At 36.6% G+C, this 24,121-nt stretch overlaps 1 protein-coding gene across 1 annotated transcript in view; it reads left to right on the top strand.

Annotated features, from left to right (window-relative positions):
- LOC134754186 (epithelial discoidin domain-containing receptor 1-like) overlaps positions 1-24,121 on the top strand; it is a 297,747-nt gene that overhangs the window by 127,344 nt on the left and 146,282 nt on the right. The window contains exon 2 of the mRNA XM_063690321.1: positions 12,736-13,005. Within this exon, the coding sequence (XP_063546391.1) occupies positions 12,741-13,005 (265 nt within the window). The 5' untranslated portion in view covers positions 12,736-12,740. The remainder of the gene's footprint in view (positions 1-12,735; positions 13,006-24,121) is intronic.

Raw genomic sequence — 24,121 nt, 5'->3', positions numbered from 1 at the left:
AGAAAATTGGAAATAGGTAACAACAGTCGGTCTCATCGCTTAAGAGCTATCTCTTCCAGACAACCTTTGGGTAGCGTAGACAATAAAATTACAATATGCAATAGGTGGTGCAAAGAAAACATAAAAAGTCGAACTGAATACGCATATTACCAAACAACATAACATGAATTATGAATACACATACATAAATAAGTATAACCATAAACGTACATAAACAGAGATAAATACATTCAAAGAAGTACATATTAAATAAAGAAACAACGTGTCAATAGACGCATCCCAACTATAAATATGGGAATATTATGTATATCATTTTACAAAAAGACCAAGAAACCATGTACGAGTATATGCTCGTAAATCGTTTTTTTAGTTGTTTTGTAAACGTTCAGACCAAACCATGGCCGGAGACAAGCTAGAACTATCCTAAATGGGCTATATGCTAAGCGCGACAAAAAAAGATTAGAAGTATCTTCTTGTATTCGAAGCACACATAGCCAAATATTCCGATTTCTGTAATATTGTTTACATTATTTAAATAATAATAATTCGTCTTATACTTAATGATATATCGAAACAGTAGTCTTACCAATGTTGGATACAATAATGCCGTGACATCGCCGCCTTTAGGCTAAATAGGTCTCACCCACACAACCGCACGCGCCGCCGCATCTGAACGTCACCATTTGCATTTTATTGCCAAAGTTTCTGGCCACAGAGCGCCTATTTTTATGGTAAACTTATTCAAATGCACGGTGACGTCATAAATCCGGTGAAGGGGTATTCTGGCTAGGAAGCAAAAAACTTTTCAAGTGGCGTATAACGTGATCCGATGTACCTTGGACAGCATATTGTTTTTAGTAATTTTAGTCATTTTGATTTTAAGTCTTTGTCTTGATGATAAGCTTATATTATGTAGGTAGGTACAAATGGAGTAATCAACAAAGCAACCGGTCGTCCACCAGGAACTCGGCCGAGTCTCACGTCAAGGGGTAATAAAACGAATAAAGCGCTGTCGATTTTTCTTCGTGAAGAAAATCAATTTCCTTCTACTGGAAATTCATATATCGACCACCTGCTCGCCGTGCTCCATCAAGCGAAGACCGATACAAAAGAGCCCACGGCCCACTCTAATATTTTACAAGATACTTTTAGATTAATTCCATACAAAATATACGTACCTTATATGTATTCTTTGACGAGTTCAACGTTACTAGCCATGCTTTTAATTATCCTTACTCGTACACATAAATACCTTACCTATTCATGGAAAATACCTTTGAGTATTTATTATTATTACATTCCTTCTGTGTGGCGCTTCACTGCGAATCTGCCCGCCAACGCAGATCGTGATTTTATTTATTTGTATTCAAATGCGTTACGTGGACATAGATAATCTACATAATATACTACGTATATCTATGATTGATTACTCCTATATATCTTAATATTTATCTTATCATTTCTATATGTATTATTTTTACGTACTTCGATTTTTAGAATAAAGTGCCAAACATTATTAGAAATGCTTTCATGTTAGGTACCGTTGTGCATAACAAACAACATGTAATGTACATACATAAATATACACCTACTGCAATTTAAAGATCAATGATAGAATTGGTGATTTTACCATTGTACCTACATTCTCGTATCACCTATCCCACAGGGGCTCATTCGTCTACGCATTGAGCTCAATGAAGAATGATGCTTGCCCATATCATACGAAACGACACTCGTGCAAAAGAAAAATGTAAAGGTATGTATTTTTCTGCTATTCATTTTATTAAATTAAATGTGGTCGAAAGGAAAGTGCCATACTAATAATATGTACATAATATCGTTTACGTAGTCTGTGACTGGTACTCATTTAGTCATGCCCGTTTCATCTTATTCTTAATTACTCGATTCACCCATGCTTCTCATTCGAGATGCGTGCTGCGGGTAGGTATCTAACTATTATAATAATATTTTAATTTATAATAACAAGTTTGAATGCAGGCAATGGCAGATTCCTCCTCAAACACGATGATTTGGATTACATGTAGTCTCCACGCTAGCTTTATTCGCATAAAGGTCTTCCCTAATTTGGTACATTAAAATAAAACAAGGTATTGTCTAAAATACATGTACTTACAGATTCCACCGTATCTAGTCATTTCTAAACATCGTACTAGAATGATTCGAAACAAGGCTACGCACTTTATATCGTCTAAACAGTTTTATTAAAATGAGATGGTTATTCGAGTATATTGTGTTATAGGTATTTAAGATATTAGATTCTTATAACTTATTATTTAATCTTTAATATACTTAATACTGATTGACTTGTTTATTAATTTAATAATAAGTATGGCATTGTGAATATTAAATTGGTTTAGGCGAGACGGTCTCAAAAGCTTCAAAACGGTCGATATAGGTAAGCACAACAGCGCGAACCATCGATCCAGTAAGTTAAGATAATAATTCTCCCCGGCCCGGCGGAAACAAGTCCCGAGCAAGCTTTTGTGTCGTTACCGATCAGATTCCGTTTAAAAGATCAATGTTCGACTAACTTTAATTAAATTCATTTTGTTATTGAATAAACTAAGTTTGAGCCCCTTGAACGTTTTGTAACGGAAGCACCGGTAGTACGGGCGGCTACCGTATGATCTACTACGTCATCTGATACAAGGATAAGCCCCATAGCACACGTTCATAAAAGTAATGCTGTTTGGAAAAAATATTAAAAAAATAAATTGAATTGCTCGAAAGCACGAAAAAAGGTACCACTTCCGATTACAAAAAAAAAGTGAAATTTACTTCATCTGATACAAAGATGAGACTGGTGGCAACAAGTAGGAATTTATATGTAGCTTCAGAAAATACTCGTCTGCCAGCTCCCAAATAGCCGAAAGTGCGTCTGCCGGGCACTTAAAGGTACGAAAAAAGTGGAATTTATGTCATCTGATACAAAGATGGGACTTGTGGCAACACATAGCAATTTATACGTATGGGTATGTATCCCTGGTAATCCTTTAAATGCCCGGCAGACGCACTTTCGGACAGAGGAGTGGTTTCTGAAGCTACATAATTATAAATTCCTTTGTTGCCATTAGTCTCACTTTTGTATCAGATGAAGTAAATTCCACTTTTTTTGTAACCGGAAGTGGTACTTTTTTCGTGCTTTCAATTCTATTTTTTTTTTCAAACTTAATATCACGACGTAGTAGATCATACGGTGGCCGCCCGTACTACGAGCAATAATAACTTTGACAGTTATAACCTCCACGTCGCTTAGTATGACGCGAGTTCGCGGGAAACAAAACTTTGACATGACATTTATAGTCTGCTGGTAAATTATTTATCACAGATGCATTAACTGCTTGTCTTGTTTCGCGGTTGGCAACTGGTATACTTCTTCTTCTTCTTTTAAAATTATGGCTTCAGCCCAGTGGGACTATTTCGCCAGTATCAAGGTATTGAGAGGTTTACAAACGACAAAAATTGTACGGTTGTACAAGACAGTGTACGGTGATTTGTTAGCTCTTGTAAATCGATAGCTAGTCTTTACAAGAAGCACGTGGACTACCGGCCGTTGACTCCAAGATGGTGGTTAAACGCGCTTCAAAATTAATTCTCCATTCACTGCACACTACCACATTAGTTTACTGTATAATAAGCTATCGATATTACACTTTAAACAATATTAATAAGCAAAAAACAAAGTAATTAATCACGATGCTAACTATCAAGATGGCGCTCGAACCGGAAGTCAACTGGTATACTATTAGAAAGGGATGTTGACAGATGTTGAATTATAATATTTTCATCACACTTGCTCGAAAAAGATCTTATTTAATGTAGTAGGCGTACTGAAAGACAAAGGCCTATATAGTTCCCGCGGCAGTAATGGATTGTGAAAAAAAAAGGTTTTAACTCCCTAGGGATGATGACTCATGTTGAATTTTATAACAAAATTTAGTAACATAGATAGCAAATGAATAATTTATCACAATAATGTAGATATTAAAATAATATATGGAAATCATACAAAAATACAGGACTTGAAAGTTTCGTAATGTAAGTAATTTTTCAACTTCCAAAAAGGAAAAAAAAAGGGTACCATTCGATTTCTTACATGTTATCCAAAAAAAGATTGTATGGCAACTATATACATAAACGCAATATTTCACTGACAAAACGCAAATTTTCTTATTTTCTCCATACATTCAAAATTGGCTCTCAGTGAACTTGCCGTCACGTTCACTTATCGTTTTGTTTGGAGCGTTTCGCGAGTGAAGTACGAATGTCGGACTTTGACTATAATTTCTGACTTTTGTATTGCTTTAATGCAATGGGTCCCATATAGACATTTGATCCTAAAAATAAACCTGATCGATTGATAGCAGTAATGAAATTTTGTCATCTAGCCTATTCATACGAACCAAGTTGGTACAAGTAGGTGAGACATTTTCATACACTTTCGGAGCTAGCTATTATTTCTGAAAATATTTACATTATAAAGGGGCCCACTGATTACCAGTCCGCCTGCAGTCTGGCCTTGTCGAGCAGCCTACCGTCCTAGGCCAATAACGTCCACACACAAGCGATTATTGCCTGCCGGCAATGGCCTGCTGCCACCTCTGCGACTACAGACTAGCAGTTGAGATCATCAGTTTTCTGCCGTACGGCCGCCCGCCGGCAACGGTCTGATGTAAGTTTGACAGAGCCCTATAAATTGACAGTTCACCGGACGATATCAGCCTGTCAGTTAATCGCAACAGACTACACATTGACAGTTCAATTTCAGACCACGGACTGTCCGGCCGATATCGGTCGGCTCTGACCGGAATCGTCAAGCGGCCACACACCATCGGTTCGTGTTAGCCGTCAGGCCGAAACCAGAACGGGAACTGTTAGTGTGTGGCCTTTCGCGATTAACTGACAGGCTGATACCGTCCGGCGGACTAGTAATCAGTGGGCCCCTTTACACACAGTGTGGTCACTTTTCTTCATAAATCGGAATCGTTTGTAGACCCCTTTGTAAAGTAGGTACAATAACCTCAATAAAGGAATCACATGGGTACCTAGTTATAGTGCAACGTCATACTTATCAAGATATCAATACAATTTTATTTACATATACTCGTGTCTATTTTGTTTTGCTATACCTATATCATTTTATCGGCCATTTTAGTTCGAAGAATTATTTTATATTATTTATGGATTATTCTAGGAACAATCAAGAACGGAGAGGGAAATTGAGGTGAGAAAATATGGGAAGGTTGGAAGAGCCGTATATTATCGGCAATGTCAAAGCTGACGATCGTGACGTGAAGAGGGCCTATGTAGGACGTCTAACTGTTAAACGTTCGGCTGGTAATAGGTATAGATACTACTAGAGCGATGAAAGCCTCATATGCTCAATGCTCATAGCCTGACCGGTGACCGCCCATGGCAAATAAGAACGAAAGTGGAGGTGTCTTATCTAGTCGAAGGCCAACAATGCCAACATCCACATTCATCAACAATGTAATAAAATGACAATCATTTCTCTGCAGGTAGGTACGTACAGGACTTATGAACATTTCTTTTATCTCATCATTCAACTACTTACTTAAAACGAAAAATAAAACAAAGAGACCGGGGAACATTATCGATGTGGATCGGAACTTTGTAGGCTTTCAGTACTGGTCCGCCGGGAGTTTAGTAGGTAAATATATTCCAGCGCGCTGCTGTCTGCCCGGGGCCTGCGTCAGCCAGCGCTTTATGCGCCGTCTTTGTGCTTTCAGACTGTTATAGTACCTACATTACGATACAATTGCGAAAAATAGGAAAATCGCAATGAGTGGCGATAAAAGTCGACACGAGTTGCGAATTGTACTATTCGCACACGTATCGTACAACGTTTTACTGTACATATGGCCTTTTAAATTTTCGTAATAGTTACAAAATGAGCTTATTATCGCACTAGTGAAAATATAGTATGAAATACATAAATACATTCAGTATTCATACAAACGTAGTTTATATTTTGACTACATTAACACTGTCGAAAACATAATCGAAAGCAGGGTAAGTAGTAAAAAATATATTTTGTTACAGGGAACTTGTTCAACATTGTTTGTCTGCCATGGCAAACACTGTTTTACTTGAAAAACTGTGATTCTCTACCAAGCAGTTACCTACTCGTATATGTTAAATTCCTGATAACACGTGTTTTTCAAGTGTGTTTGCATTAGGTACATTGCAAATACGTACATTTTATGAAAAATTCAACTCACGAGTAAAAATCACACAGCAAACTGTAATATGTAAATAGTTTTAAAAAATACCGCACTATCAGAATTGTTGAAAGGTCGTCACCGCGAAGTCCCAGCCCCTGTCAGCGTCCGGCGTGATCGGGGTAGCTACCTACCTAAGAAGTAATTGAGACATTTCACCCAAAACCTTCAAATACAATAAAACAGAAAAAAGCTTTTACACATACCAAGAATGAGGGAAAGATTATGATAGACATACTGGTGCCCGTTTTAGGCTTGACGGCTCTCTTAACAGCGAAAGTCCATTTAGCTAGTCGGAAAGCAATTCCAGGCCTGTGATGAATGTTACACTTTGACCTGTCGGACATTCATTTTCAGTCCCACGAAAAAAAAATCGATTATGAAATATTTTACCTGACCATATTTCTTTGAAATATATGATTTCGATACCGGTATAAATTTTGAATAGACCCCAACATGACTGTAAAGTAACATAATGACTCAACCTTTTCTTCTACATTTATGCGCATCTACAAGATTTACTGCATAATATAAGTATTTATATGAGAAGACATGCATTATATTAAAAAAAAAAAATTATTTATAAACAAACGAGATTACACATGACTATAAACTATAAATAAACTTAAAAATAATAATATTATAAACTACAAATAAACTTAAAGTAAAGGCTTTATAAATAAAACACGTCTCCCAAGTCACTGCCAATGTGCAGTGTGCCCAGGAGACTGGCCGTATTGCCACGTTGAATGGCAATGCTTATTGATCAAAATACTGGCCAGCCCTGTCACCTGTGGCGTCTATAAGGCGCGTCGCTAGCTCCTTGTAGAGCCGACGCGCGCTTGGTCCCCACGGTCCCAGCGTTTCGACCCCAAACACCTCAAAAATGTAACTACTGCCTAGGGTGGCGTATATCTAAATGACCTGCTGCCATCTCTGCGACTACAGACTAGCAGTTGAGTCATCAGTTTTCCGCCGTGCGGCCGCCCGCCAGCAATGGTCTGAATGGTCTGATGTAAGTTTATCAGGGCTTTATAAAATGACAGTTCACCGGACGATATCAGCCTAAACTACAAAGAAACAAAAAATGAACTAAACTGAATCCCACGTGCATGCATCAAACAAGTAGGTAACAAATTGGACGACAAGATAAATTTTTAAGCAAAATTGTCCTTAATTTCACTAAAAAAGACTAAGTGCCAGTTGCACCATCCGCATTTGACAAACTGATCAACGTCACCCGGCGCGCCAAGGTGGTTTACTATGAAACTTTCTATAGGTACAATAAAATTTAGCGAACGCTTTAACGATGACAAACAATTTGGTGCAATCGAACCTAATAAGTAAGATTCAAAGTACATATCAGATTTCTAAAATATATATTATTTATCATAATTTCACCAGTTTAGTTTGAGGCAATTGCGGGGTTGATATGCCTGACGTACCTAATATGCATTTTTATTTTGCACATCGTAACTTGGCATCATCTAATATTACTTACCAAGGATGTTTGGCCGAGAGTCGATATATGTACCGACCCCGCTTGCACTTGGCTAGGATAACAATTATCTACACTATCACCGAAGCTCTTAATTCGTAGGGCGCCACCCTCGCCCTTAACGTCTGTTTATGTAACCTGCCGCGAGACTAATAAAACAACGTGCAGGTGAATTATTGTCCCTATTCTTGTGAAAAAATGAAAGAACATTTTTTCCACTGATAGCTATGATGCTCTGAATTCTAGTCCCCTGCAATCTCGCTGTTGTTGTGCGTATGGTATGCGGACTATTTCTTAATTTCCCACAAAAAACAATGCTTCCGGCTTACCTAGGCTAAAACAATAAATAAGTGGAGTAAGACCAAGATAACTGCAGCGACGTTTAAAATAACACTTGCACGTCTGTGCTTCAACAATCGCTGCAGGGTTATCTTGTTATCTTAAGGCGGTTCCCTGAGCCAGAAGGCGAAAAATCTCCTTATATGATCCTGTTTTTCTAAGAGGCGTTGATATTCGTAGAAGTGGAAAAAATATATGTAGTTCTTGACTACATTATCTTTAATATCATAGCTTCAGATACACGAATTATGACACTTCGCTCGATACAATTAATTCCCAAAGTAACTTCTAACTCGGACTTTTAATCCAACTTTACTCGGTTATTTATTATGTAATACTATAAACAAAAAAGAAGAAAAAACAATCTTAACTTAAATAATAATTTCATAGCTTTCGAATTTCGATATTGTAGGGTAATGTTTTTAAAATAATTAAAAGTCGCCAAAATTCGATCAAAATTGACACTTGGCGCGCATGATCTTTCCCGTTCTTTCTTGCGAAATGTGACAAAGATAGCGGCAAACCGATGGAACTGCCTTAAGGCCTACTATTAAAGTTAAGATTGTTTTTTCTTCTTTTTTTGTTTATAGTATCACATAATAAATAACCGAGTAAAGTTGGATTAAAAGTCCGAGTTAGAGGTTACTTTGGGAATTAATTGTATCGAGCGAAGTGTCATAATTCGTGTATCGGAAGCTATGAAATTAAAGATAATATAGTCAAGAACTATAGGTACATATATTTTTTCTACGTCTACGAATATCAACGCCTCTTAGAAAAACATGATCATATAAGGAGATTTTTCGCCTTCTGGCCCAGGGAACCGCCTTAACAAACTATCTAATTAATAAAGTCGCCCGATACAACTTTTTTACATCTTTTTGCATTTTTTGACTGGAATTGTTTTCGTCTAAAAAACATAAGCCCAAGAAGTGTAATATTGAAGTTCAGAGCGTTAACTGAAAAACTTGCAAGACCTAGAGAATTACCGATTTATTGTATTTATGGAAGTTACTTTATAGTCATCCCAACTTCAAACTTCCTAATCCTAACATTCCTAACCTAGTTTGATACAAACATAATATACATTACATACTTTCAAGTGCTCATTTTATTTGTGTTCACATATACGACCCCCCGCCCCGCTCCTTTAATTAAAACTTGTTACCTACTTGTAATACATATCCAGAACTTTCAACGAAATAAGATTAAATTACAATAAACACAAAAATAAATGAATAAAAGTGACAACTCAAATAATAGTCACAAAGTGTCGCTAATTTTTTTTATGATGTAGGAGGCAAACGAGCAGACGGATCACCTGATGGCAAGCGATTAACGCCGCCCATGGACATATGCAACACCAGAGGGGTTGTAAGTGCGTTGCTGGTCTTTAAGATAGGAGTACGCTCTTTTCTTGAAGGTTTGAAGGTCGTATCGGTCCGGAAATACCGCAGGCGACAGTTAATTCCAAAGTTTAGCTGTGCTAGGCAGGAAGTTCTGGAAAAACGCACAGTTGAGGACTGCCAACCATGTAATGTTGTCGCGTAGAAAGATGACGAAAAGATGCGGCAGGAATTAATGCAAATAATTCCTTGGAGCACTCCCCGTTATACATGCGATAGAAAATGCAGAGCGAGGCCACATCTCTACGCAGCGCCAAGGAGTCAAGCCGTTCCGAAATACGCTGGCAGTCGACAATTAGAGTCGCTCTTCGTTGGATGCGGTTAAATGCTGCTGCCACTTACGGCGTACTACTTTTCGAGTAACACTACATAATTCCGTACGTAGGTGACATTCACAATTCCGTAGAAAATACATTCACAATTCCGTAGAAAATGGGAACCCCGCCAAAGTTTGGAAGTTCTTAAAGTCACTTGGAGTTGGGAAGCGACCTCAAAAGTCATTCAGTGATAGCGTTGACCTCGACCAGCTTAACCTGCATTTTTCATCTTCTGCCACTTTTTCTGGGTCAGTTAAGTTGGACACCCTTAACTTTCTGTCAAATATCCCAACTCCTGACTATCCCCCTTTCTCTCTTGCTCAATTTACTGACAGTGACGTTAAGAAGAACGTAATAGCCATCTCGTCTAATGCCGTTGGAGTCGATAATCTGAGCCGAAACATGATCCTTCCCCTCATTGACCTCATAGCTCCTATTATCACCTGTATCCTCAATAGCTCCATTTCTTCTAAGTTCCAAGTTTTCCCGTCGCTTTTGAAAGATGCCGACGTCATTCCTTTGCCTAAAAAGTCCAGTCCGTCCTCCTTCTCAGACTACCGTCCTATTTCCATTCTTCCTTTTCTCTCTAAAGTTCTAGAGCGTCTAGTACATCAACAACTTACTTCTTTTTTGAACAGACACGCGCTCATGAACCCATACCAATCTGGATTCCGTACAGGCCACAGCACAACTACTGCTCTTGTAAAAATTACTGACGATATCCGGGCTGGTATGGATAATCGTAAGATCACAGTATTATCGCTTCTGGATTTCAGTAATGCTTTCAACACGGTTGACTTCGACATCTTGTTAGGCATATTGCGTTCACTTAATGTATCTCCTGCGGTAGTTGACTGGTTTCACAGTTACTTAGTAGGGCGTCGGCAGCGTATAAAGGCGGATTCCTATCGATCTTCGTGGTGCAACACGCTTGCTGGTGTCCCACAGGGCGGCGTGTTGTCTCTTCTTCTTTTTTCTATCTTCATAAACTCTATCACTTCCAATATTTTGTCCTCCTACTACCTTTACGCTGACGACCTTCAAATCTACTCTCAGGGCTCTCGTTACCGATCTATCACAGACTATCTGCGCCATGAACACTGACTTGGAGAGTATTTTAAATTGGAGTAAACGTTACGGTCTCAAGGTTAACCCTACTAAAACTCAGGTTATAGTCATAGGTAGCTTAAAGCTCACTGCCCGGATTGATTTAGGTTCTCTACCTGCCATTGTGTTTGACGGTATTCAGATTCCCTACTCTCTCCAGGTATAGAATCTCGGTGTCATGATGGACCAGAGTCTCTCTTGGGTACCTCAGGTGAATGAGGTTAGCAGGAAAATGTTTGCTGCAACTGCATCACTCCGCAGACTCCGTAATTTCTTGCCTTACGCCACTAAGATTGCGCTAGCTCAATCCCTCTTATTGCCCATATAAGATTATGCCGACATTTGCTATCTGGACCTTACGGAGGACCAGCTGAATAAGCTCGAGCGCCTCCAGAATCTCGGTATAAGGTTTATATTTGGTCTGCGCAAATATGACCATGTGTCACAGTTCCGTTCTCAGCTCAAGTGGCTTCCTATTCGTCTTCGCGGTGACTCTCATGTTCTCGCCCTTCTCTATGGCATTCTCTTTAACCCCGCTACACCACCTTATCTCAAAGAGCGTTTCAAGTATCTCTCTTCTATCAGATGTTCTCAGACTCATATTCTTGCTCCTCCCTCATCTACTTCTAAATTTTATAATAGCTCTTTTACCTTCCGGGCTGTTCGGCTGTGGAATGCTTTACCAGTAGAATTAAGATTAACTAAATCTCTCCCCATATTCAAAAATCAGCTAAAACCATACTTTCTATCTCTGCCTTAAGTTGCCATTTTATATATTGTATATATGCTTGTATAAATATAAATATATATATATATGTATTGTATATTTATTTGTGTGTTAGGTTTTGTTTTAATACTTATATGTATAAGTAGTAATTGTAGTATGTGTGTTTGTGTTTAATAGTCTCCATATTTAGCTCTTTGCACTACCTGTTGACTTTTGTATGAGTTCTACATTTCCTGCTACCCCAAGGTTGTCTGGAAGAGATCGCTTTTTAGCGATAAGACCGCCTGTTGTTACCTGGTTCTATTTTTTATTTAAATATTTCTTTGTAGTTTTACATGTATGTAAAATTTATAATTTTGGTGCAATAAAGAATATTTACTTACTTACTTACTTACATAGTGACCACAGTCTTTGTAATCACTTCACAGTGCCGCACCTATAAAAGGTAGTCTGCGAGTATACCTACTAAGGAGACATTCGAATGACTGAATGATGACTGCAGCAGCATTATAGGTACTTTTGCAACGTTACTGTTGCAGTTATTTTGCGTCCGGGTTCATGCTCAATTTCCTTGATAAATTGCGTTGATGTCGTTTTTTTTTTCGCTGCGACTATTAGTTAACACGAAAAGTAAGCATTATTGCAGGGGACCGAATCGACCCGATACCAACAAGTAAAACTGTCAATATCACACAACATAGGGCGTTTTTGGATCCTTCCAGCGGTGGCAGCATGGTTCCATTTTTATCGCCTGTCACTTTCGCACTTATATACTTGTTAGAACGTGACAGGTATGATGACAGAAGCCGCAGAAGTTTATGGTTTATCTTTTTCCGAGATTGCAGCGCTACCTGCGTTGAGTTGCGTGTGTATTGACGTTTGTCTGTTTTTATTCTAAAAAGTTGACATTGCTCAAAGTCTAATAATAAAACACAACACAACAGGTTAAATCTACAATGCATTTGTGTTACGAGGTGCATTCTTACTTTCAATGTCGTTTGTCTAATTATCTAACATTACAATTCTAATTCACAGTAATAACAGTGCGTTGTTAAAATAATGTTTTTTTCTTGTTCAGGCACGATGTGGCGATTAGCGCCACTAGTGACGCGACTCCTGGTCGTGTCACTGGTGGCGCTCGTGTTCGCGGACGGGGCCGGCAGCACCTCGGTTGCGACGCTGACGCGGGGCCCCGCCCCCCGCCCCACGGCGCCCCTGCCCCGCAAGCAGCGCCCGCGCAAGCGGCGCACCACCACCACCACCACCACCCTCGAGCCGGACGAAGACGAAGATGACGTCACTACGCAGCCTACCACCACCACCGTTGATCCTAGGATGTTCGACCACAGTAAGTTGATAATTTAGTACCGTAAAGCCTCCCAACTATAGTATAGTCTAATACTGCAACAATGGTCCACAAGTTCAAAGGAAATTAAGAGGCCGTAGTCGATATTGGAGCAAAAATTTAAAATTGATAGATTTAGTCGTTGAAATTATACACGTTTTGTTACGTAATATCTAAATAACAAGCATTGGTTTCTATTAGCACGTCTTCTTATCTTGCCTTTTAATAATGAGGTCGCGAGCGTGCGTCACCGGTAATATATGAAAAGAAGGAGCAGTTTTTAAAAACTCATCAAAAATGTATTGTGGTAAATTATACAAATTGATGTATAAGAATAGTTTCAGCAAATGTTGTAGATTGTTTGAGTATCAAAATTACGTTGAAATTAAGTCGATTTTCATAGAAATTGTCATTTGTTTTGAAGTCATTTCTGGAGAAAATTGATTTCGTCTAACTTTAATTTACACTACTTCAAAATCATAATAATAAAAATGTAGTCTGATAAACGTCAAGTACAGGATATGTGTAATACAAAATTACCATGTTTAGTCGTCCAAACTTTACGAAATTTACAAATAAGAGCGACAAAATCAGTGCTTTACGCGCGTTTACCTAAACGTCCATCAGAAAAGCAAACATTACTAATTTAGTGAGTCTGTTTTCAAAAAAATTATCTGATAAAAGGTAAGATAAGAAGACGTAATATTGTCTTCGGTTACCGCGATAGTTACTCATGAAATAAAACTATGAAAACGGATTATATCGCGTATATTGAATTTATAATACATCCCGACGTTTCGAACTCTGTACAGCGTTCGTGGTCAACGGGTGACTGAGGAAAAATTACAAAGTGCAAAAATACCCACATACTAAAGTAATGAACAATCATAGACTACAAACTTTAAGGCTGGTTGTACATGCAAAATCGGTTCATAAGGCTAGTTATACACTATAATTATTTTTCAAGTAAAGATATATATATATACGCGATAAAAACTATGCCGGCTCCAACCCTACACCACGGACCCGAGAAGATTTAATTCCCTCCTAAATTGTAGGAGGGTATCCCAATATGGGACCGGCAACAAACTCGGCGGGACACATCTTTTCAAAACATCAGAATGTCCAGCATCATCCAACACTAAGGTCTCACAGTCTATGTCTCGCTTGCTCCTTTATCAGATGGACTACAGCTTGGGATCCTGTAAGCAGCTTGGGAGCAAGCGAGACATAGACTGTGAGACCTTAGTGTTGGATGATGCTGGACATTCTGATGTTTTGAAAAGATGTGTCCCGCCGAGTTTGTTGCCGGTCCCATATTGGGATACCCTCCTACAATTTAGGAGGGAATTAAATCTTCTCGGGTCCGTGGTGTAGGGTTGGAGCCGGCATAGTTTTTATCGCGTATATATATATATCTTTACTTGAAAAATAATTATAGTGTATAACTAGCCTTATGAACCGATTTTGCATGTACAACCAGCCTTAAAGTTTGTAGTCTATGATTGTTCATTATTTTAGTATGTGGGTATTTTTGCACTTTGTAATTTTTCCTCAGTCACCCGTTGACCACGAACGCTGTAAAGAGTTCGAAACGTCGGGATGTATTATAAATTCAATATACGCGATATAATCCGTTTTCATAGTTTTAATTCATAAGAAGACGTGCTAATAGAAACCAGTACTTGTTATTTCAATTAGGTAACAAAAGGTGTACAATTTCACCGACTAAATCTATCAATTTTACATTTTTGCCACTAAAATCGACACCGGCCTCTTAAGTATCAATACCAATGTTCCTTTTGGTTTACTCCGAGTTTTTTCTTCCATTTATAAACATACCTTGCCTCATAACTACAAATACAGTAAAATACACACGTGAACGAAAAATTACGGTAAATTTTGGACCATAGTTAGGAGCTTTTACGTAGTAAAAATCATGGCAATACAAAACATCTGCGCATTCCATGTTAGGTACGAAAAAATTTTTTAAATCCATCTATGTCAGCACTACTTTTCTACGCATCAATGTGTGTGTGTGTGTGTGTAAGTTGCTTAGCGTAATTAACCAATCCCAAAAAAACATAAATGTGAAATGAGAGCCAAGTTCAATATTAAGAATATGTGTCGTTGTTGACTCGCCGACAAAAGAATTGAAATCTATATGGGTGCCAAGTTCTGTGCTGTGTAGAAAATTTTGAAATTATAAAGGATTTGACTTGTTTTACCAACAAACCAAATATTAGAAAAGTAACATAGACAAATATAGCCTATACGTAAAAACTATCAAAGACAAATCCTTTATAATTTCAGAATTTTCTAAACATTACGATTTTCGGTTATTTCATGATTACGTTCGTATTTACAATCTGGCCTATGACGTCACAGGCCCCGCGCTTTTTGTATGGGCCGTTTTTACTACCACAGGTTTGTGCCACGTTTATTTTTGTTTTTTGGTAGTTTCTGAGATACAATAGATTGCAGGTTTAGTAGGTAGAAACATTTCTATTTCACGGGAAGTAGAATCGATTGATATCTCTAAAAAAAACATGCATGAAGCTAATTATAAATATTTACTGAAATTTACAACCGCATATCGAACGTTCCATTGTCGCATTGTTTTTATTGCTAATCAAACTGAGATCGGGTCAATCTTGAGTCTAGCTGAAGGAGGGCTGGATAGTGACCATTCTGTATGAAATATACCTACTATTACTTATTCTGTGATCGCGGACCCGGCGGACCTATTGAGTGCTGACAACACTATTGGATCGCTCATGAATTATGTCCAACTTCCCGATAAAATGCTGAAATGTAGCAATAGGTAGGTAGGTTTATGGTTAAAAGAAAATATACCTAACGTAAGTAACTAGTTCTAATCCGGACTCGATATGTACTAATTCCATTAATAGCACAGGTAATTCGTAAAAAAGTGACCAGGATATTTAGCAATTTGTAAGAAGTACATCGGTTCAGTCCTTATTTGTTATATTTAATGTTACCTGCAAACCACAGGGAGGTTTTGCGTCATAAATCGTGGTATAATTAGGCGCTCGTTAACTCGTACGTGTCTGCCTCATTAAGTGATTAATCCCCCAGCGGCCCCGTTCTGAGCAGAAAAATCTAATTATTTCCAACGATATCGGAAGATTATTAACTTGAACACATCCTTTATGATCTTTTCAAGGAAAATCGGTAAGAAAATATTCTATGAAGATTTAAAATAAAATTATATACCTCAAACATACAGATGATTTTTGCAAATGCAGCGGAATGGCAGCGCGTGTTTCGACTACAAAAACGCGCCGTACGCACACTAGCCCGCGCAAGACACGATGACAGCGCTAAACCGCATTTTATAGCACTCGGGATTCTAACACTACCGTCTCTATTAATTTTTCAAATAGCTGTATTTGCCAGGGAAAACATGTCGCAATATGGTAGGCGAGGCGATGGATCTGCGTGGGTCACTCGAAACGCGCACTTGCTAGAAACAATTTCACATAAAATAAAATAAAAACCGGACAGACTATACATGTTGCTGGTCCGGTAGTATACAACAAGCTGCCAGTCCAGAAGCGTTAACGTTTAGTTACTTTAAAGCAAGGCTAAAAAACTGGCTAATCAAGCAAAGCTTTTATAGTTTTAAAGAATTTATAGATTATAAAGAATAGTTAATAGTGTAATATGTATATAATAGATTATCAAGAATAGTAACGTGTAATATTGAATTGTTTAATAAAAATAATATATATTTATTTAAGTGATATAAATAAAAGATGTAAGATGTGTAGAAATAAGTAACAAAAAATTGTGACCTGTAATACCTTATTACCAATAAATTATGTCTATGTCTATGTCTAATAATAATCTAGCCTATACACGTTCCACTGCTGGGCATACACTATTAGGGTGGTTCAAAAAACCTTTTTTTTCTGACGGGCACCCCCTTATTTTGTTACACGTTACACTTATTATGCTGATAAAATACACCAAGTTTTGTAACTTTATCTCAACTACGAGGGGGTGCTCAAACATAGAAATTTCGTATGTTGTAAAATACAAAAAAAAATATTAGATTTTTATTTTTAAAGTTATATTTTTTTAATTTTATCTAAAAAAAATCCCTAGCATACACCTAAACACGAAAATTATTAAGAGATATTTACGTGGATTAATTTACGGATTTAAATTATAGATAGAACAAAAATATTCCTATACGTTGTGTATAAGTGTGTAGGATCTTATTATACTCGTTTAACTTGTTTCTCAACGTGTTCATATTCATACTTTTAATGTATCTGTTAGGACAGATTCTTAAGCTGGCGTGTAAAAAAAAAAACAACTTCTTGTAGTACCTGCTTTAGTAGTAGTAGTTATTCTTGATGCAATGTTACCTTACAAACGTTATACCCTTCATCATCAAAGTCTGAGCCATAATGTTTTTTATTTGCGGCACTATTTCCTATAATCCATACCCACATCTCAAATTTAACAGATGAGACTGCAACAGCTACCTATTTTCTAATTATACAAATTGGGCGTAACGTAACTATATACATCTAACATATTATAACATATATACAGCTGTGTGCAATATAAAAGCAGTCAATAGGAAAATGAAAATAAGAAAAACTATTACTTTAGAATCTAAAGTTTAGATCAATTATATTGAATCTTTGTTTATAATTCTTCTGCATTACTTGACATTGTTTCAAAATTAACTGTAACCATTACTTAAATAATATTGGAAGTATTAAATAAAATATCATGAGTCGTCTTTTTTACTACCTCGCGGAAATTCTTATCCCATCAAAAACATTACATGTAAAAAGATGCCAGTCTCGCAACGCAATACTTCTACTACAAAAAAGTTTAGAGATGTAATGTGATACCAAGTCGGTTATTTTAGTCAGTGCCAGGGGGTGTTAAAACCGCATCAATATTAGATACTTATCTCTAATTTTTAATACATATAATGACTTGGCAATCGCACATAATGCTTTACTCGTACCGTACTCCTAAATATGTGTAACGCTCAAGCTGCATGTCATTAACGCTACCGTTATATTCAATTAGAATTATTTTTAATAGTTGACGATGATCCTTATGGCATACAGCCGTGCGATGGCCAAGTCATTACACGTATTAAAAATTTAAGATATCTAATATTGATGCGGTTTTAACACCCCCTGGCACTGACTAAAATAACCGACTTGGTATCACATTACATCTCTAAACTTTTGTGTTTGTTGCCAGTCTCGCAACGCAATACTTCTAATTACGTTGCGAGACTGGCATCTTTTTACATATAATGTTTTTGATGGGATCTCATCTCTTTTTGTAGGCAGTCCTTTTTTCGTGTACTCATACCCATACCATACTCATACTATGTATACACATATCATAATTATACACATCTTCATTCATACTCACATCGTACAACGTAGTGTACCTATACGTAACATACAAATTTTAGGAACTGCAAACGTAACTTTGTTATCGCATATGTTTATATAGGATTACAAACTTACTTGTGCAGTTATTAAATCTTTAAAACGTGACGTATTGCAGTATTTTTAAGTTTTTGTTGGCTTAATACGCTAAAAACTAATTACGTTTCAAATTTGGAGCTCGTGCGTCTGCTAGAAGTACCTTAGAATTATGATGATCGTGAGTGAGTGTGTCAGTGACAAAACTAAGGAACTTTGACATGCAATAATTCTTAAACTACAAGTTCAAATTGAATGTTCTTGGGAATATATGTAAGCCATATCATGCCCTATATGTCACTCAAAATTCAGGGCTCTAGCTTTAGCTAGCACAAAATTAAAGGACGTCGAAAATGGCCTGAATGGCTTCGAGAAAAGGATGGTACGGCCGTGCCTCTTTGTTTTGCTAGACTTGGCGGGGGCACTGCCGTGGTCCCGGATGGAAACGTAACAACCTACGAAAAAAATACATTTTTGTACTATAATTGTAATTAAGTATCTTGCCTATTATTTCCAATCAAAGCTATCTACACTCATGTCATCCAGAAAAAATAGTACATTACTACAGAGGCCGCGAAGTAAGGGATTGTCGGCCGAATTCATATATACGGCCTAACGTAGTGAGGCCGGATAGTTATGAGGCCGACAACCCCTTTTCACGCCGATGTATGTATAGTGCTTTTCTCAAACATGCAATGAAATAAATAAAGAAATCTCCACGAAATCAAAGTTTTAATTCTAAAGAAACTAAAAGTAAACGAGGCACAAAATATAACTAGCACCTGTACCTATCTTTATCACACGTGTCGTATATTTTACATATGGAGTTTATCAATTTATTAAACAAATTTTCAAGATATATTTATGTATCTTTGATTTTTCGCCTTGCATCCTTCTGACTGTAGTTTTAGCCACATAACTAAGATTACATAGTTTTTTATGTTGATATTATGCTTCACATACATCGTTGCCTTATACTTGGAGTATAATTAACAGGTATTTATTTAATATTTTCGTCGGAACTCATATTAAATAACACAATCACCAACGCACAATAAATCCAATAAAATAGAATTACAGATACACAATGAACTCAACTTTACCTCCAAAACGATTAAAAAAATACCTACGCGTATTTGAGTAGACATTTTTACCGCTAATATTTAAATGAACTATAGTTTGTCAAAGGACTATCTCATTTCAAACATAGACGGAGATAATCATACTATCTTTGTCTTACACTAGTACTAGCACCCAAAAGAAAATGATGAGTATAGTTTTTTTGTTCTTATTTACTGACAAGCTGCTTTGACCAACTATATTTTAAATCTGATTTGTAGGTAAATTTGCAAATCACTATTATTGGAATTTGTTAATAATGTTTTATTTATATACTTTTTGTAAATTTGATACAAATAAAACTGCAAAATATATTAATTATCGTTTATTGTTAGTTTTTTAAAGGGGTAATGGCAGAATGACATTCCGAACCATAAGCAAATATTGGTTATAGTTTTTTTTTTGGCTGAATGCCATGGTGCTGTGTCACAAATATTTATGAGAAATGGAAATTAAAAAAGAGCCACTTCCCGGCCTAGGCCTGCAACTTTGTATGAAATTTCATTACAGGCCCCTCGTCTAGCCGCGCCGGAGACGTGATACTTCCCAGCCTAATATAATGAACGTAATATCAATATTACATAGCATGTTTGAGAAAAATATTTTTTTCTATAAGACGATCTTCGTCTCAAGCTTAACAATTTAAAAGTGCTTGTTACTAGGCCTATTTGAATAAAGAATATTTTAACTTTGACTTTGACTTACTCACTTACCGGCAGGAACACAACACTATGAGTAGGGTCTAGTGTTATTTGGTTGCGGTTTTCTGTAAGGTGGAGGGCCTTCCCCAGTTGGAGTCTGCTCTAGATCTGGAATGACATCCGCTGTGCTGTGCCCTACTACACATCTACACAACGCGATATGACATTCACAGTGCCTCTACCTCTCTTAAAATACATTGGTTTTGTATCTACCTACAATAAATGTCGGAATCAGATGCCAAGCAATAATTCCAATATACTAGTAGTCCATCATTCGGACTTTTATTTTTATTTTTACCCAATACTTGGTTTTGTTTGTTGGCTTGAGGCTCTAAATGATAGTGCCCATGAAAAATCAAGTATTCGGTCAAAAATCAGCAACTAAGTCCAAATGATGGACTACTCTCGAGACGAAGATCGTCTTGTGGACAAAAAAAATCTGGATGACATGGGTTTAGATATAAAGCTTTGATTAATAATAATAGGCAAATACTAAATTATAATTATAGTACACAATTGTATTTTTTTCGTAGGTTGTTACGATTTTATAAGAATTTCCGCGACGTAGTAAAAAAGCTGGTTTTCATGATATTTTTTTTATACTTCCAATATTATTTAAGTAAAGGTTACAGTTAATTTTGAAAAAATGTTAAGTACCTAATGCAGAAGAATTATAAAAAAGATCCAATATAATTAAATTAACCTAGTTATTGTTTTCCCCTAATTTTCATTTTCCTATTGACTGCTATTTTATTGCACACAACTATACACTTTAGCTAATAGAGCAGAGAATAGTTATTTGTTATACAAGGGTGCAAAGTTGTATTGTAACACACGAGAAGTAAAATACATTTGCACCCGTGTGTAACACAAAACTTTTCACCTCACTATAGCGAGGATAGTGCAACATCCACAGGCGTTAGATCATATTCATCACTGGATCACTCATTTTTTTACGACATTATAACAAAAAAATCTGGAAATTCTGTATTATTACGTGAGAAGTTTTTAGGTAAAAAATTTGTTGACAAAGTTGACATTTCTTACGTATGAAATTTTAATGATGCGTTTTGAAATTGCATCGACTTAACTTGTGCGTTCAGAATTATATTTAACATCCTGCACATGTGTCCCGCCGAGTTTGTTGCCGGTCCCATATTGGGATACCCTCCTACAATTTAGGAGGGAATTAAATCTTCTCGGGTCCGTGGTGTAGGGTTGGAGCCGGCGTAGTTTTTTTTTTTAATCGCGTATATATATATATATATATATATATCTTTACTTGAAAATAATTGTAGTGTATAACTAGCCTTATGAACCGATTTTGCATGTACAACCAGCCTTAAAGTTCATTATTTTTTTATCATTATTTTAGTATGTGGGTATTTTTGCACTTTGTAATTTTTCCTCAGTCACCCGTTGACCACGAACGCTGTAAAGGGTTCGAAACGTCGGGATGTATTATAAATTCAATATACGCGATATAATCCGTTTTCATAGTTTTATTTTATATATAACATCATTATTAAAAAAACAAACGTTTCTTATGGAATTTTAAGGTTAATTACTTAAAATATTAAATAAAGTTAAATATGGTATTTTTTATTAGATTCTTAAACCATATATAATTAATATGGAACGAACCATTATTATAAGCGTTTTACGTTTTGTTATCTATCAAGCTACTTAAACACGCTCCATCCAAGGTCAAATTACTTTCCCTACTAGTGGATAAAATGCGTTTTTACCCGCTTGTTTTAAAGGATAAAAGACAATTTTCCGAGCTAGTGAGGGGAAAAAATATAATAGTGCATTTAAAGGAAAAAGTTGAAAGGTTCAGCTGACTTTAATCATTTCTTTATATTTCTTTCCATGTGACTTCGACGGCGCTGGCACTTAACCGGGGAAATTTATATCATTTACAAACTTAAAGCTTCCCTGCTCTTCATTGGAAAGTTTAATTCAGATTTACTGGAACGGTTTAGGTAATTAAAGACTGTTTTTTGTCCTCGGGTCGTTTGGTACCCTAAAATAGCCCGGACCGATCAAGATAATTTTGTAACTTATTCCGAGTGTATTTTAACAATTTTATTTAAAAAATCTACTTTAATACTTATTAAGTACAATGACACTTGGTTAGCCAACTTTTTCATGTAATAAGTCGTTAGGTTTTTGTTTTTTTCATTAAAAATCCCTAAAATCTGAAGAAAACAATATTAAATACAAATTAATTTTTCAAATGTTATCGGTACAAGAATATCATTAATTAATTACATACGTGGTTTAATGTTCTATAACCAGAATTCCAGAGCTTTGTACAGAGCTCTGGAATCTGTATAAGAATAAAGATTTTGCTGCCGAAGAAGTAAAGCTCTAGAAGTCTATCGGCACTGGTTCTTGCGCCTCCCTTCGGCTTGGGGAGAGGGCGTCATTTCACGCCTCTTGAGCGCGTATCGAACCAATATTAGGTTTATTAGATAGATGGGCTGGGCGTGAAAAGCGATTTTTCATTTTTTCCGACTTATCTTCTGAGGCTTGTTTTAAGCGTGGAGGTTATTAAAATAACATCGGAGCGTAAACACAATTGTTGTGTGTTCCCTTAAACATCAGAGGCTCGTCATACAGGGAATTAACACTTTCGACATGACGAATATATGAAACATATATTTTATATTTAAACACTTGATACGAATACGAACTAGTAACATATTAGGTAAATTTAAAACTTACTGCAACAACAACATATATGTACCTCATCCGAAAATACGCAAATCTTAAGCTGTCAACGTAGCTAATACTCGTTACCTTTCGTAAGGTCGGCAAAGTGCAAGTAACTAAATACCTCTGGAGTTGTAAGCGCTCACATTCGTTCACTGCGATGTACGATACTGCCATAGTATTATACCTACGTTATGCTGAGCTAGCATTTGTAGAAAGCTAGACAGCTGCTGAATTCGGCTATCTGAATACCTATAAAATCACATTTGGGTCAAAAATGTTCAGGAAAGCTGGCGTCTTTCTGTGGACAATACGAAAGATAACGATTGGAGTACCTACATTTCACGGAGGCTTTAGTCAATAATCATGCAGCTATGAAGAAGTAAAAGGTTGGAACCTGCCTATACGGGTCCGGCAAAAAAAATTGGCCTTGAAATCCATTTATTTTATGATGTCTACAGGTAAGTCGCTTAACTCATTCAAAATAATAATTAACCCATTTAACATGGTTTTGATTGCAGCACAAATCAAAACAAATCTCGCAAACACGAAGTCGAAGTTTTAAACATTATTTTAACAGAACCTTGGCATTGTGCCACTCGAACGTGGTAAGTAGGACAAATGTTGTTTTCAAGTACCAGTCAGATATTTCACATTTCCCAAACCTATCTACTATTATAATAATACTTTTGTTAATTTTAAAGTAGTTTATAGATATCTACATTATAATCACACGCGGTATTTGTGGTATACCTATGATAAAAAAACCGGCCAAGTGCGAGTCGGACTCGCGTTCCAAGGGTTCCTATTCCGTACATTACACAATTTAAACAATGTATTTTTTATGCGAAATGTCTTTATAAAACCCGTAGAGGTCGGATCAAAAACTAGTTAATTTTAAGTCCGACTCACGCTTGACTGCACATTTCTAATAGGTTTTCCGGATATCTATAGGTAAAGATCTACTTTGTGTATTTTTTTGAAAATTTTTGACCCAGTAGTTTCGGAGATAAAGGGGGGGGGGTAGTAATTTATTGCCTATTTTCTTGATTAACTTCTAAAATGTTTATCCTAAAATTATATCAAAAA

Source organism: Cydia strobilella, chromosome Z (genome assembly GCF_947568885.1).
Source record: "Cydia strobilella chromosome Z, ilCydStro3.1, whole genome shotgun sequence".
NCBI classification, from domain to species: Eukaryota; Metazoa; Arthropoda; class Insecta; order Lepidoptera; family Tortricidae; genus Cydia; species Cydia strobilella.
The sequence above is the reverse complement of the archived record's forward strand: the minus strand, read 5'-3'. Positions and strand labels throughout refer to the sequence as shown.